The sequence below is a fragment of the Condylura cristata genome, unplaced genomic scaffold (assembly GCF_000260355.1).
Source record: "Condylura cristata isolate star-nosed mole 26May11 unplaced genomic scaffold, ConCri1.0 scaffold00011, whole genome shotgun sequence".
Taxonomy (NCBI): Eukaryota; Metazoa; Chordata; class Mammalia; order Eulipotyphla; family Talpidae; genus Condylura; species Condylura cristata.
In genome coordinates this window covers 11622201-11636848 of record NW_004567112.1, presented here as the reverse complement: position 1 = coordinate 11636848, position 14648 = coordinate 11622201, and the positions used below count along the sequence as shown (strand labels likewise).

At 49.0% G+C, this 14648-nt stretch overlaps 1 protein-coding gene across 1 annotated transcript in view; it reads left to right on the top strand.

Moving 5' to 3' along the window:
• The window catches only part of RBM20 (RNA binding motif protein 20), a 165970-nt gene that overhangs the window by 129089 nt on the left and 22233 nt on the right, over window positions 1-14648 (top strand). The window contains exons 6-7 of the mRNA XM_012723402.1: window positions 4960-5103; window positions 7328-7459. Coding sequence (XP_012578856.1) covers window positions 4960-5103; window positions 7328-7459 — 276 coding nt within the window. The remainder of the gene's footprint in view (window positions 1-4959; window positions 5104-7327; window positions 7460-14648) is intronic.

Sequence of the window (14648 nt, the reverse complement as noted above, 5' to 3'; positions counted from 1 at the left end):
CTCTCATCCAGTGATTACTTTTCCTGGAACCAGTGAAGACAGTAATCCTCATGCCTAACTACAGCAGCATGTAGAGCAGAACATGCACTTTGTATAATCACAGTAACATTTTTTTTTTTTTTTCCAAGCCCAAGATCAGCTAGCATTTACCTGGTGGAGGAAAGGAGATAAATATTTATGTCTCAGAGTCTTTCGGATGTCAGGCCTTGGACCAAGACATCTCATATAAATTATGGCAGTTTTGTCTTCTACACCGTTCTATGGGATCAAGATTCCCGCCACCCACACCTCCGTTTTATAGACAAGTAAACAGCGTTTGGGAGAGATTCAGTAACTTGCCCCAGTTTAGTCATTGGGGAGCAGAGACCCAGACTCAGCCTGTCTGGCTCTCCATGCACCTGTACCGTGTCTGCAGACCGCGAAGCACACACGTGGTGATGTGTGTCTGGCCTTGCCAAGGCTCTGGCCAGGTGTCTAGCTCACCTCAGTGCCTGAGGGCTGCTCCTCTCACACTGTAGAAGCAGAGTCGTTCAGGAAGGTTCTTACTCTGAGGCATACCTTCAACCCTGCAGCAGGGAGGTCCCTCACAACGCAGACAGGTGTGTCTGCAAGAGGAGCCTGTTGTGAACGCATGCACATTGCAAACATCCATCCCTTACAGAGAGGGACAAACTTCATTCACTGGGGCCGGAGTGGGAAAGACACAGGTTTCCTGTTTATGCCCAGTGCGGTTGGGGCATTACCCTTATCTTAAGGTGTAGCTTGGCAATATTCTGAAAGGAATGGAATTTTAGAACTTAGAGCCACATAAGTGTGGCTATTTAACATCTGGAAAGGACTTTAGATGTATAAAGCATCCCCTCAGTCTAGCCACTGGGAAACTCACACCTAGAGAGAAAACTAGTTTTCCCTACCATGCACCTCACAGTTCTGAACTGGGGTGCAATCTAAGCCCCCATTATAAGGCCTCCTCTACATCATGAAGTCCAGAGCTTTTTACAACCCAAAGCCCTGTTAATTATTTACTTCCCTCTCAAGCAGTCATCCTGTATTCCATGTCTGGAAAAGTACTGTATCTGCCCAAGTGCTTATATTAGTGAGTGATTAACTAGTGACCCATTTTTATTAATCAAAAACACGGATACTCATCAGACTTTCTAATTAGTCTGAAACATAACCAGGTTGCTGTATTGATAAGGAAGATTCTAATTTTCAAATTTTGATTTGAACCTAGGTTAGTCAAATGTCAAAAGATAACGATCCTCACTTGAGTATTATTACTTCAAAGGCCCCCAGGGACTTATTAGTGAGCGCAGGGGGGTGAGATTTAATGCTGAGCACGGTGCCTCCTGCTTCCAGGGAACCCTTTGGTTCCAGAAGTCCCACCTAAGGTTGCAGTCTCCCTTCCACTCAGCTCCCCAGACCTCTCCATCCCTCCCTCCTTTTCTCCCTCATCATTCAGTGCCCCCATAGGGCATAAAGCCAATCATAATCAGGTTTATATAAACTGTTTCAGGAAGAGAACAGAGTGATAATACATATACCTCTCCACCCTTTGTGAATCAAAAGACTTTGAACCTGAGTTTAAAGGATTGGTTAGATCAACGGCAGAAAAGAAAGTAGAGTGAATTAGCCTAGATCCAAATATTTGCAAAAGTATTTATTTAATACATAAACACATCAAAAGTGTTTCTCTTTTAAAGATTTATTTATTTATTAATTTTTGCACACAGAACTGGGATACAGGCCAGAGATGCAAGGACAGTGAGAGGATTCACCAGAGAGAGTGGGGGAAAAGCAGGTGGACTGACTGAAACACACTGCTGAGGGGAGCAGCAGGGGAGACAGGAGAGGTCTGCAGCACCATGTGGGTCAGCTCCCTGGCCAGAGAACAAACTCGTGCTGAGGTGGCTGCAGCTAACTTTGTAATGTTGGGCTTTAACCCATTGCACCACCAGGGAGAGCCCAGAAGTGTTTCTCTTTCTAACTGGATAGTACTCCCCACAAGCCGAGACCAGGCACCCCGTCAGCTCCCAGACTCTATTCAGGCTCACTTAGAAAATGATAAAAAAGTCCAGTTTTTCAGCAGAGGATGCTGCTCGTCCCCACTTGGGGTCAGGGCCCTGGCTCGTGTGTGGTCCTGTGGGTCACAGGCTGTGAGCCTCCAACTTAGTATCACTAACTGGAAGGACAGAAACATTTCCTCATTCTCATGACAACAGAGGAGTTGAGAAAATCCCACTTCCGATTCTGATTCAGTCTTGGGCAAATCAGAGGCCTTGTGGAATGTATTTTTAAAATGTGAGTGAAGATCTTCACTTAGACCCGTTCATGTCCGTGTCTCTCTGACCATGTCTGCAGCGTGATCAGCCAGGGCTCTGGCAGTGGCGAAGGTGCTCACTGTTCTGCCTGGCGGCTGCTTTTCCTGCACTCACACTCAGATAACAGCCTCTTGGATTATCCTTCAGTCCCGAGCAGACAGTGAGAGAGGCCCTGGCCCGCGCGAGGACCTCGCCCCGTCACTAGGCAACTGGACAGATGAGGAGTGGCGATGGCCCCGCTCTGCTGGAGCATCTGCTCTGTGGTCGAGCACACGTGAGCTCAGGCCCATCACAGCAAAGCCACATGTGGGGGACACGCAGTGCTGAGAGGAAGTGGGCAGAGCCCAGCCTCAGTCCTTCTGATACCCTCAGGGGATCAGCGCCTCTGCCGTGCTTTGGGGCTCAGCTGGGTCTGCTGTATGTGGACCACTCACACTAATGAGAGGCAAAGACCCTGCCAATTACTGGTGGTAATCCCTGGAGAGGGTTCCGTCCTTGTTAGCCAGACCTGGATTCTGAATCGCCCAGCCTAGGGAGGTGAGGGGATGTCTTGGGGTCACACACTGAGGCCTGTTCCCCTGGAGGACAGTGCTTGACCTCTGGACATCACAGCAGGGAGCTCTGAAAGGGGCACTGGAGTTTCTCCAATTCAGGACTGCACCACAAGGGAGGTTCTTGTTGTCAAATTGTCCTCAGCCCAGAGGAGACAAAGAGGCTTTCTCAAGCCGGATTGCCCAAGTATTAGCCTGTGTTAGGGCTGAAAGCTGAGACTTTCCCACTCTGCTACCTTAGCAGGACTGGATCCATATCAAATGTAATTAGATTGTGAAGTTCACTTTATCATAGAAAATGGTGATTATGCAAAGGGGCTAGAATGAATTTCAGGTTGGAAGATTGCTTCTTTCTCTTGTGTGTTGGCTTGGCTTATGTTTATTAATGTCTGAACTACCCCATCTTCCGGAGACTCTGGACTGATCCAGGTTTGCACAGACCACTCATCCCTGCTTACTCCCTTTAAGAGCTTTGAGAAGGCCCAGACCTTGACTTGCAAGCTGTGTTCTCTGGCGTCTTTATGGGACTTCCAGGTGGAGGGGTGTAGCAGGGTGCTGGACCCCGGGTTTTTACTAGAGCGTCTCTTTTACATGGTGACTAGATTGAGCAGGTGAACATGCTTTTGCTGAAGATAGGGCTGCGAGTTTTGAAAGCCACTGCTCAGGCCGCAGATGGTAGCTGTGAATGGCCATGTGTATGTATTAGGTTCCCACAGTGCTTTCTATGCTCTTTTCCTTCATAGGAATTTTTTTTAAGATTTACTTATAATTTATGCATACAGAACTGAGGTACAAGCCAGAGGTACAGGGATGGTGAGAGGATTCATCAGAGACAGTGGGGAGAAGAATAGGCAGATCGCTGAGGTGCACTGCTGAGGGGAGCAGCGGGTGAGACAGGAGGGGTCTGCTGTGCCATGTGGTTCAGCTCCAGGGCGGGGATCGAACTCACACCAAAGCGGCTGCAGCTAGTTTCACAGTGCTGTGCTTTAACCCGTTGTGCCACCACAGAGGGCCTCAACTTCATAGGAATTTTTTAAAATTGTAGATCAAGGAACATGAGATAAATAGAGGAAAAGTCCACCTCTCCCTTCCTCCCTCCTAGTTGGCTCTTGGAAGTTAAGATGTGTCAACAGGTGGACATGTGTCTTGCATGCCTTTCTCTGTCTGTGCTGATAACCTTTAGAAATATTTTTATTGAGCCCTCCCTGGTGGCGCAGCGGGTTAAAGCACAGCAGTAAGAAGCTTAAGTTACTTCCACATGAGTTCGATTCCCGCCTGCCCTGGAGATCCACATGGCGCGGCAGACCTCTCCTAACCCGGCCACTGCTCCCCTCAGCAGTGTGCTTCGTTGATCTGCCTGTTCTACTCTCCATTCTGTCTCTGGTGAATCCTCTTACCCTCCACATCTCTGGCCTGTACCCCAGTTCTATATGAATAAATAAATAAGTCGTTAAAAAAAAGAAAAAGAAATATTTTTATTGTGAAAAATTGCAGATACTAACTTTTATTAAGTCTTGCTAAAGTATAGTCTCAAAAGGCTTTAGATGCACAATCTCCCACTAACAATTTCCTCATCTCTTCAAGAGCCCTGGTTGTTACTGATTATTCCTTTAAAATGTTACAGATCTCTTTTGAAAAGAGATGGTGTAAAACTGATATTTTTTTTTTAAAGATTTATTTATTCGTGCATACAGAACTGGGGTACAGGCCAGAGGCTCAGGGGCGGTGAGAGGCTTCACCAGAGACAGAGTGGGGAGCAGAACAGGCAGATCGACGAAGTACACTGCTGAGGGGAGCAGCGGGCGGGTCAGGAGAGGTCTGCCGCGCCATGTGGTCTCCTCCGGGGCAGGCGGGAGTCGAACTCATGCGGAAGCAGCTTTAGCTTCTCAGTGCTGTGCTTTAACCCGCTGCGCCACCAGGGAGGGCCATAAACTTATATTTTTATGTTTTCAAGAAACATGATTTTCTGCACTAATTTTATAAATTGCAGTTGTTATTTGGGGAAAGTGAGCCAGGAGGAACATCTGAAATAAAAGGCAAGAGGGAAATATCTCTGAAGATCAACCACTATTCTCTGTTCCCATTAGTTCACACAGCGGAAGTCAGGTGCTGGGCGTGTGGTGCACATTTGCAATCTCCCCGAAGGGAGCTGCACAGAGAATGATGTCATCAACCTGGGGCTGCCCTTCGGCAAGGTTACTAATTACATCCTCATGAAGTCCACGAACCAGGTGGGTTGGGTGCTTTACAGTAGCATGTACCAGATGGAGGAGAAGTGTGTGATTATTATTTTTCTTATAAAGAAGCTCATCTGACGTAAAGAGGCGATACACAACTGAACTGTCAGTGGTGGTGTTTTCTTGCTCCTTGTTTCACCCACGTGCTCTTTTGATGGAGACATGTCTTCCTGAGCTGTGTAGGGGTGAGGAGGTGCTTTGGAAAGAGGTGCCCATTAACATAGAAAAGCTACCTGGCTTCCACAACAGAAATCCATGCACATGAGTCTTTTTACCGTGTTGGCAACCCTCCAAGCTAATTCTACAGTCTTAGCTTCAGAAGATACAGTTTTTCTATCCTATCTGATGGCCTGGGTTGGAGCCCAGCCAAGAACTCACTGGGAACAGGTCTCCTCACTGATCCTGGGCCTGAGTACCTGGGGCCCTTGGGTCTGATAGCAGGCAAATAAGAGAAAGGATGGATGCCTGAAGTCTAAGGAACTAAAGAGAACCCTTCCCCCTGGGGATGGACTTTTTGCTGCATTTCTACAGCCAGAGGGGGAGTCTATACAGCAAATGCCTAGAAATCAGAACACAGTAAGTCTTCACCTAACACCAGGGATAGATGGAAACTGCACCTTCTGAGAAATGACTATAATGAAAGCAGGTGCTGGAATAAAGTCCTTTGTTCCATGTGGGCTGGGAAACTCCTTCTGAACATTACAATGAAATGACATTGAACAAAAAGACATTAGGCAGGGACCTGTTGTGTTTCTTTTGTTTTTAATAAGTGGTTTTACTTTATGAGCCAGGAAAATAGACATAGGAGAACCTTTGGAGACTCAAAGCTACATCAGATCATTGGTCTTCCTTCTGCAACCAGGGATTAGATTACTCACCTCATCTCTTTCTTCTCAGGACTTTATTTTGGGTAGATGTCCAAAACTCAGCTTACAATGTTAATGATGAGAGAGACACTGGGTTAGTATTTTTCCCATTTGCCGAGTGAGAGCTAGAGGCTGAGACATGCTGGCATCATAAAAGTTGTACTTAGAAAGCTGGGTGGCTGCCTTTGAAATAAAAGCCTAAAGAATCTTGATTTCCTGGTGCCCCAAACTTCTGCCTTAGACTGTGGCAGCCTGGAGAAAGGCATATCTAAATTTTACAATAAGTGCCAGGGATAGAGGGAAGCAGCTTGTTTAGTCCTCACAGTTCAAGGAAGTGAGCAAGTGGGGACCCGCAGCCTTGGCACAGACCTTAAGGCTCTTCTGAGCCTTAAGGGGCTGGAATCAGCACATGTTCGGTATAGCACAAGCCAATCAAACCTGAGAATCAGCAGTGCAAATCCAGCACAGCTCCTGGGATAAATACCAGAGCAGTCAAGACAGTCCATTTAGAGACTTTGTAGGCATTGTTGGATGGAAAGCCCGCGTTTTCTGTTTTATCTGACGAGTAAAATAACAGGGGAAAATTCTGCGGAAAGTCACTGACAAAGAAGCATGACCTTCCTTTCAGCCTGGGGAACTGCTGAGGTTTTTATTTTTAGAATATTTCCTTCTTTGCAGAGAACATGGAGCTCAGATAATCAGGACTTGGGTGATGCCTCCTGCCATCACTGCCACCAAATAGCATTTCCTAGGGATCAGTCTAGGTCACCTGTGCAAAGACTCACACCCTGTTCCCCTCCCCCTCGGAGACCTGTGGATAACACACCCCCTCGGCCCAGAGGAGCCCCTTGGCGTGGTGTGGCCCAGGATGGATACCCACAATTGGGAATAATGTTTGGTACCCATGGGGATCAGGAGAGGGGCTGTCCTATAATGAGCTCTTTTGGTGAAGTTAATAAATAGGTCTCCTTGAACAGGTAGGATCAAAGAGAACTCTTCCTTGTACTGATTTGATTTGATTTTTATTGAGGTATAAAATACATACTCTGAAGTGTACTAATCTTAAATATACAACTCCATTAAGTTTTTTTTACATGTGTACACCATGTAATTACCATCTAAGCAAGATATAGGGTTTTTGGAGAACTCCAGAAGCTGTCTTCAGGCCCCTTTCCAGTCAACACCCTACTCCCCACCCCAGAGGAAAGCCCAAACCCAAGTCCCATCGTCATCATCATCATCAAATCATTTTGCTTATTCCCGAACTTCATATGCATGGGACCTGCCCTTGTGCTGTTTAGTTTAAGAACATTGAGGTCAAGTCCAGCGTATGTCATTCCTTTCTTTCCTAGGCTTTTTTAGAGATGGCATACACAGAAGCTGCCCAGGCCATGGTCCAGTACTACCATGAAAAATCTGCTGTCATCAATGGTGAGAAGTTGCTCATTCGGATGTCCAAGAGATACAAGGAATTACAGTTGAAGGTAAAGCATTCTTTAGTTCATTCAGTCATTCAACAAACACCAACTTGTCAGGCATTGGCCTAAATGTTGGCAGGAGGGGAAAGACAGGAATTACCTCTGCCTTTGAGAAGCTGCCATGAGAAAGCAAATCATTTCACAGGGCAAAATGAGCCAGATCCAAAATGGGGGAGGATGCTTGAGACACCATGACTTACTCCTGCGCCCCAGGGGGATTTTACAGGGATGGGCTTGAAGCATGAAGTGAAAAGGGGAAGATGATTGCTTTTCAGTGGTGGGACACAGCCCTGACCAGAACCTCCCCAGGTCCTCTGGCATCCCCATCCCCAATTTTCCATTCCCTCTTCCACCCTCCATGTGGATATCCTACCCCATAGGATCCTTCTAGCAGCACACAGGGATGACTTCAGGGATGATTTCAGACCTCTCCAAATGGGGCTTTTATGCTGTTGTGGACCGATTCTCCCATTGCTTTGTGCAGTATACACACAGAAAAGTGAACGTTTATGCACAGTTAAAAAAGTCATAGTGAGTGAGATTCCATAAATCACATCAACCACCATCAAAGTCAAGAACTTGGATGTGGACAGCACCCAGAAGCCCCTGTGAGTCCCTCTTCCTGTTGGTTCTTCCCTCACACTCCTGACTTTGAGGAGGGCGTTTTTGGGCTTTTCCTTCTAGCTCTACCGCGTGTCTATGCCTCCCTAAACATTACAGTTCAGCGTTGCCCGTTTCTGAGCTTGGTGTACATGGACTCCTGCTGTCTGTGGTCTTTCACACCTGGCCTGGGATTCAGCATCACGCCACCGATGTCACCCAGCTGCTGCATGACAGCAGATCTGGTGTCCCCTCTCCCGGTGATGGGCATCCTGCCGGTGACTGTCCTCCCACGGACATCCTCGGACATGTTGTCCTGGGACGTTAGTGCAGGACTAGCGGTAGGGACATAAGTAGGGAAGTGCTGGATCAAGGCGTGCAGAACCTGTTACTAGAGGGTGGCAGGCTCTTTCCAAACTTAGATGCCCGAATCACACTTCTGCAAGTGTTTGGCAGCTCCCACTAGTGTAAATGCTCCCTAACATTTTTGTCTTTTCTGAATTATGCCTTTTTGTTGCCCAGGGAAAGCAGAATGGTTTACCATGGTTTCATTTTTTATTTTTGTGGTTATTTTTTTCATGTTTCTTGAAGGTAAGCATTTTGTCAGATGTTTGTTGGCTAGTCCACCTCGCTCTCCTCGCTGGGGCATTTCTTTTCAAGTTGTCAGCCCACACTGCATTTAGATGGCCTCTTCTTGCTGGTGTGCAGGGGTTCTCTTACCTGGAGGGCTTGGCCCACCTGAGGTACTGTAATGCACGTTATATTGGGGTTTGAGCCTTCTCTGGTGCCGCTGCCATCCCACTGACTAGTTTCCAAAGCACTTCACCTCCTTCCACATTTACTTAGAGTCCTTTTTGCTTGTGACCCACACCCCTTAATCTACTTTGAGGTTTGAAGCCAAAGACAAAGCTCAGTGGCTGTTTCTGGTTCGAACTGCGATTTTGATGAGTCACAGAGGTACACCATTGCCAACTTTGCTCTCCTTGTGCAGTTGCTTCTGAAGCTCCTTTGCCAACAGTTGTGCTTCAGGCAGAAACTGGCAGTTTTCTTTTCTGACTAATGAAAGCATGTTACTTTTTCTCAGACAAGTCAGAGATTCCACCCCATTCTGTACCCAGCCAAAGTTCCTGTTCTTCTGGATTCTCCCCTGGGGACTAGAATTAAATTTCTACCCTGCTTTCCCAATAGAGCTCTGGTCTCCAAAGAAGGTGTTGCCATGAGTTTCTAAGTAGGATTAACAGCAGTACTCAGCTTCTTAAAGCAAAGTAACAGGGCAGAGCAGTACCTTGCTGAGGGGGCAGGATAAAGTGGTCAGATGTCACCCTCCGCTCTCAGCAAACGTGCGCAGAGAGAGACCCCTCCTTGGCACGGCTAGCTGGTGGGGAGCTCAGCCTGGTGGAGGAAGGACAGGTCGCCACAGTGCCTGTGGGAAGGTAGTGACCCCTAGACGCTGCCCCTTTCCACATAGGCACACTTGGGCCAGGCAGCCTCTGTTTCCAGATCAGTGAGGGGCTATTCTGTGAGTTCTTTCCTTCTAAGCACTTTTCTTAGGCTGTCGCTCTGAGTCTCACCGTCAGTCAGCCTCCCCTGCGAGGTGTGTGGGGTGGATAATAACAGTAATTATAACAGTACCAACATAATAGCAAGAAGAGGTGTCTTTCACTGAGCCCTTGTTCTTTGGGTCAAGTACTGTGCCGGGCACTTTACAGACACTATCTACTGTAATCCTGACATCAGGCCTGCTAGACAGGTATTATTATCCCAGTTTTACAGATGAGGAAACTGAGGCAAATAAACGTTCAGTATCACACCCAAGATCCTAGTTGCTGGTAGAACCGTGATTAAAACCTAGACCTGTTTTGGCTTTGCAGTCTCTGTGCATCTCCTTAGTGTGGTCTTATGCTCTCTGTGAGCAGTGACCGACTGAGAGGAAGCAGGTCATTATCACACAGCTGCCTAGTCAGCCAGCAGCAGAGCCAGTGTCCGGTGTGGAGCTTCTCAAACTTCAGTGAGCATCCAGATCGCTTGTGAATCTTGTGAGAATTTCTGATTCTGTGGGTCTAGGGCAGGGCTAGGATTCTGTAGCTCTGACAAGCTCATAGGACATGCCATTGCTACCAGTCCGTAGAGCACATTTTTGGCTATAAGGGTCTAGAACACATTGTTCTCTGAGCATTAGTAGGGATTTCCTTCCCTCACCCCTCACCACAAGCTGCCTCTGGGGGTCCTTGTGGAAGTTGCAGGGGATCACATACATGAAAGTGCCTGGAAGCATGTTTAATTACATAGGCATGCCAACATTATGGTCCCTACGTTGACAGGAATCAGCTGGATGCTTCTGCAAGACAGAAATTCATTGTAGGGGCACTCACTGCTAAAGTTAAACCAGGAATTTATTGGCTCAGGGCCATGAAAAGTCCCGAGTCCCCTTGGCTGCAGGCACAGCTGGATCAGGGCCCAGAGGAGACCAGCCTGGGCCCAGGTGAGATTGGCCGCGGGCCAGGCTCTCTGCAGCTGCCCATCTCAGGGGCTCCCGGCAGCAACAGGCTCTGTCCTGTAGGTGGCGCGGTGGCCTCAGGGACTCTAACCGCTCTGGCTTCATCTTCCCTCTTTCCTTCAGCTGGAGAGAGCCAGAATTCTCTCCAGGAGCTTCCATGAAATTCTGAGAGCCTCTCAGAGGGAGCTAACTTGGGCATGAGTGCACCCTTTGAGTCTGCACTAGCTGTTCCAGGTGGAGATGGGGCAGTGGCTGGGGGAGGTGACAGCAGCACGCTGAAGAGGCCACCACAGGGGCTGGCAACGATTGGGGGAAGTGTCGTGGGCCTTTCACCTACAGGGCAGGTGGCAGCATGAAGGTTGCGGTTGTGCTGTCTCTCCTCTCCGCTCTGGAGCTTCCCTTCATGCCGGGATCCCCTAACACTCTTGGTAGGAGGCTCCCTTCCTCAGGGCCTCTGGGGCAGAACCTTCTATGTGACAGCCATCCCATAAATGCATGACTGACTGAGGAGGACGAAAGCTGAAGGAACAGTGACAGTGAGTCTCCTTCTTCCTGCAGACCGAGCCGGGAAGATTGAACCACATTCTGTAGGCTCTTGTCAGTGTCACAGCATCTTAAAAGCAGATGAGAACTTGGGCGAATGCAAACCCACGTCTCCCAGTCCCTGCAGCAGAGTGTTGTCTCTGCGGGCTTCTTCTTCACAGATTCCCACGTAGTAGCCTTGGGGTGAGAATGAGGCTCCCAGGTGGTTTGTGGTCTCAACAGAGGGTCTGTTTCAGGTCTCACCGGTCTCCCAGCCACAGGCAGGCCCTCTGGCCCTGAGAAGCAGTCTTATGGGTGGTTCATGATGCTGTCAGGGGCAAGTAAGGATGGAGGGTCTTCTCCACCCACGTAGGGTGAATGGATGGCATTATCGTGGACTGAGAGTCCTCAATGGGGGGAAGGCGCTGCAACCATACTCTTCTTGTGCAAAATGATACAAGAGTGAAGCGCAGGAGCACCTAGCAATTCAGGAAGCAGAGTGACTGGCTGTGTAAAGAAGGGAGGGTTGCTGGGTCGGGCCTTGAAGGATGAGGAGAATTGCTCAAGAGAGCAGGTGGCTTCCAAGTGCAAAGAGAGGCCCGAGAATAGATGTAGAGGCTGGAAGGCATACAGGTGTCAAAAACGGGCAGGTCTCTGGCAGGATGTGACACTAACTAGTTCAGGGCTAGGTGGCAAGGTCTTCCCAGGACTCTCGAGGCAGGTAACACAGCCGCAGAGGGGTCAGAGGGCAGGGAAGCAGCTCCTTTCATGTTGGCCCAGTGCTCCGTGGCTTTGGCTCAGAAGGGCCAGCCAAGCCCTGAAGCTGTTGGTGGATGCCAGCTGGACCTCATCATCTCACCTTTATAGGTGGAGAGAGCGAGTCTGCCACAGGCAGGGCCTTGACCCCAGGTGACCCCTGCCAGCTGGAGGCCGAGCTGGGTGCCTCTTCCTGGGCCCAGAGTCCCGTGTCTCCTGTCTCCCTCTGAGCGTGCCAGCACTCTCGGGCTGAGCGGGGCACGGAATCGCACTCTTAGCTTAAGAGCAGCTAGCGTTGGGGACTTGCTTCCATTTTGAGGTGCTGCAGTTGTGGGTCCACTTCCTCCCACGACTCGTTACATAAATGATAAATGCCATAGGTGTGTGCAGGGTTCAGTTTTCCTGTGACTCGCTGCTGAAGACACTCTGCTACATCCTCTTTGGTTTTTAATTGTTTTCGCTCCTCTCTAATTTATTTCTTTTCATTTCTGTCCTTCAGAGGGAAAGTGTTTCATGGGAGTGAGGTTCTTAAAAACATCCATGCCTGAGTTTGTTTTGTTTTGACACGTTTTCTCTTTTCATAGACTGGTCAGGCAGGGGAGATTTTTCTAGGGCAACCCCAGCCTCCAGGATTCCGTTCCCCAGTATGTCTGGGGTTTGCTTCAGAACATTCTATGAGCTGGTGAAATGCTGCAAAGCCTCGCTGCCCCCTGACAAGGCCACCTGACTCTCTCACCCAACCTCAGGCTTCCCGGTCTGGACTGCAAGGAGCAACCAGATGGGCAGAAAGGGAATCTGGAGACTCTGCCTCAGTGTCCCCTAACTGACCCCCTCAGAGAGGTTGAACCCAGTTTGCCAGCACTTTCTTTAGCTTTTGCCTATTCCAGCTTGGCAGCATGAGCCAGAGATTTGGGACCCAGGGTGAGACCTCCCTGGTGACACCAGATCCTGCCACATGCCCCTGCGCTTGGTCCTGATGGCTTCCACCCTCCACCAGCTTTCCCGAGCATCGTTTCTTCATGCGTTGTTCTATATGCGCTGCTACAGCTGGCCTTTCTGGGGACTCCCCTTTCCTGTGATAACATAGGAGGGAGCCCTCATTCTGTGGCCTGAGATGAGCCTTTCATTCTACCCCAGGTAGTGACAGACAACCCCGGTGGGACAGGCAGTGTCTGGTGGGGGAAGGAGCCGCCTTCTCGGCCAAGGCCAATAGCCCCAGATGCTGCTTGGTCTCGGCTTGGGCTCCACGTTGAACAGTTGAGGTGCTAGTTAGTTGACATTGGGAGGCCTGGGGGATCTGTTTACTTGCGGGCGGCACTTTGATGCACCTGTTGAAGGGGATCACATGCCCAAATGGGGAGGCCCCTTTTCAGGCAGCCGTCTTGCCCAGAGCTGCTCCTTGATCAGGGATTTACTGACCACAGGAGTGGAGATCACTGTCTTAGGTTCACATTCTTTCCCTCTGCATTTGGAACCAACAAGGGACCGCCTGACGTGCGTGTTTTATGTCCCTTCCCTAAGTCCGAACCCTGATCTCCCTGAGACCACAGGCAGCAACTCCTTCCTTCTAGTCTTTCCTTGACTCCATTTCCCCAGCCCAACCCCCAGTCTCAACAATCACACAGAGAAGCCGCCTGGTCTTGGCTGAGTAACTCTGGCCCCTGTAACTCACATCCTACCCGTGGCTACCCACTGTAAGGTGAGACCTAACTTTCATATAGCTCTGAGTTTCATGACTCTCATTAACTAAACAGAAAAAATAGAGACTAAAATGAATTGACTAAATTTCTTAATGTAACTCTTAATTTATTTCTTAAATAAACCGTCAAAAGTTGACATTGCAGGCATTCGGTCTTTTTTTTTTGTAACATCAGCTTTCTTGAGATATGACTCACATACCATAAAATTCACCCTGTTCCATGCATTTTACTTGAATGCATGAATTCTGTACCGTCTTTTGGAAAATGCTCTTGCTGTCTTGAGCTCCTAACTTTTTTTTTTTAAGTCTTTTTATTGTTATTGCTGCTCCTTCTCTTTTAGGAAAGGGCTTTGGCTGGGATTTGAGAGCTGGCCTGGTACAGCCACTCTCCAGTGACTCTGGGAAGGTCAAAGCCCATGGGTGCCCTGCATTCTAAACCAAAGATTTGATGTGAACTCCACATGCTCAGTGAGGAACAGTTTGGCTAGAGTGAGGGGAGCAGGGAGCAGGGGGCATGGTGAGGATCTTGGCATTAAAATGCTTGTTGTCCTGTCCTGATTTTTTACTGCTATGACCCTGAACGTCTTCTGTGACCGCAGGAGTCACCACCTACATAGATCACAAGTGGCTAGTGACCCTTCTGCTGGGCAGGGCAAATGCTGCCCAAGGCATGGGGCTGTACTCTGCTCTTCCCGGCGCTGTTCAGCTGTTCAGGGCCTAACACCTCCCTCGCTGCCTCTTTCTCTTTCTCCCTTCCACACTGCAGATATTTTCTCTCATTTTGGTGATTATCCACGACCACTGCTTTTCCTAGAGCCTGGATGGTGAGCACCAGGCTTCTTTCTTTCTTCCCCAACTCCACGGATCCTGTCTCTGCACTTCGCCCCTCACCGGCCCACATGCTTACACTCAGTCCCCTGCGAAACTGCTTTCTTCCTGTGCTAAGGCCCATATTTCGGGCACTCCCTGGTGGTGCGGTGGGTTAAAGCACAGCACTATGAAGCCAGCTGCAGTCGCTTTAACATGAGTTCAAACCCTGGTCAAAGAGGTGACCCCCATGGCGCGGCAGACCTCTCCTGACCCGCCCACTGCTCCCCTCAGCAGTGTACTTCATCCATCTG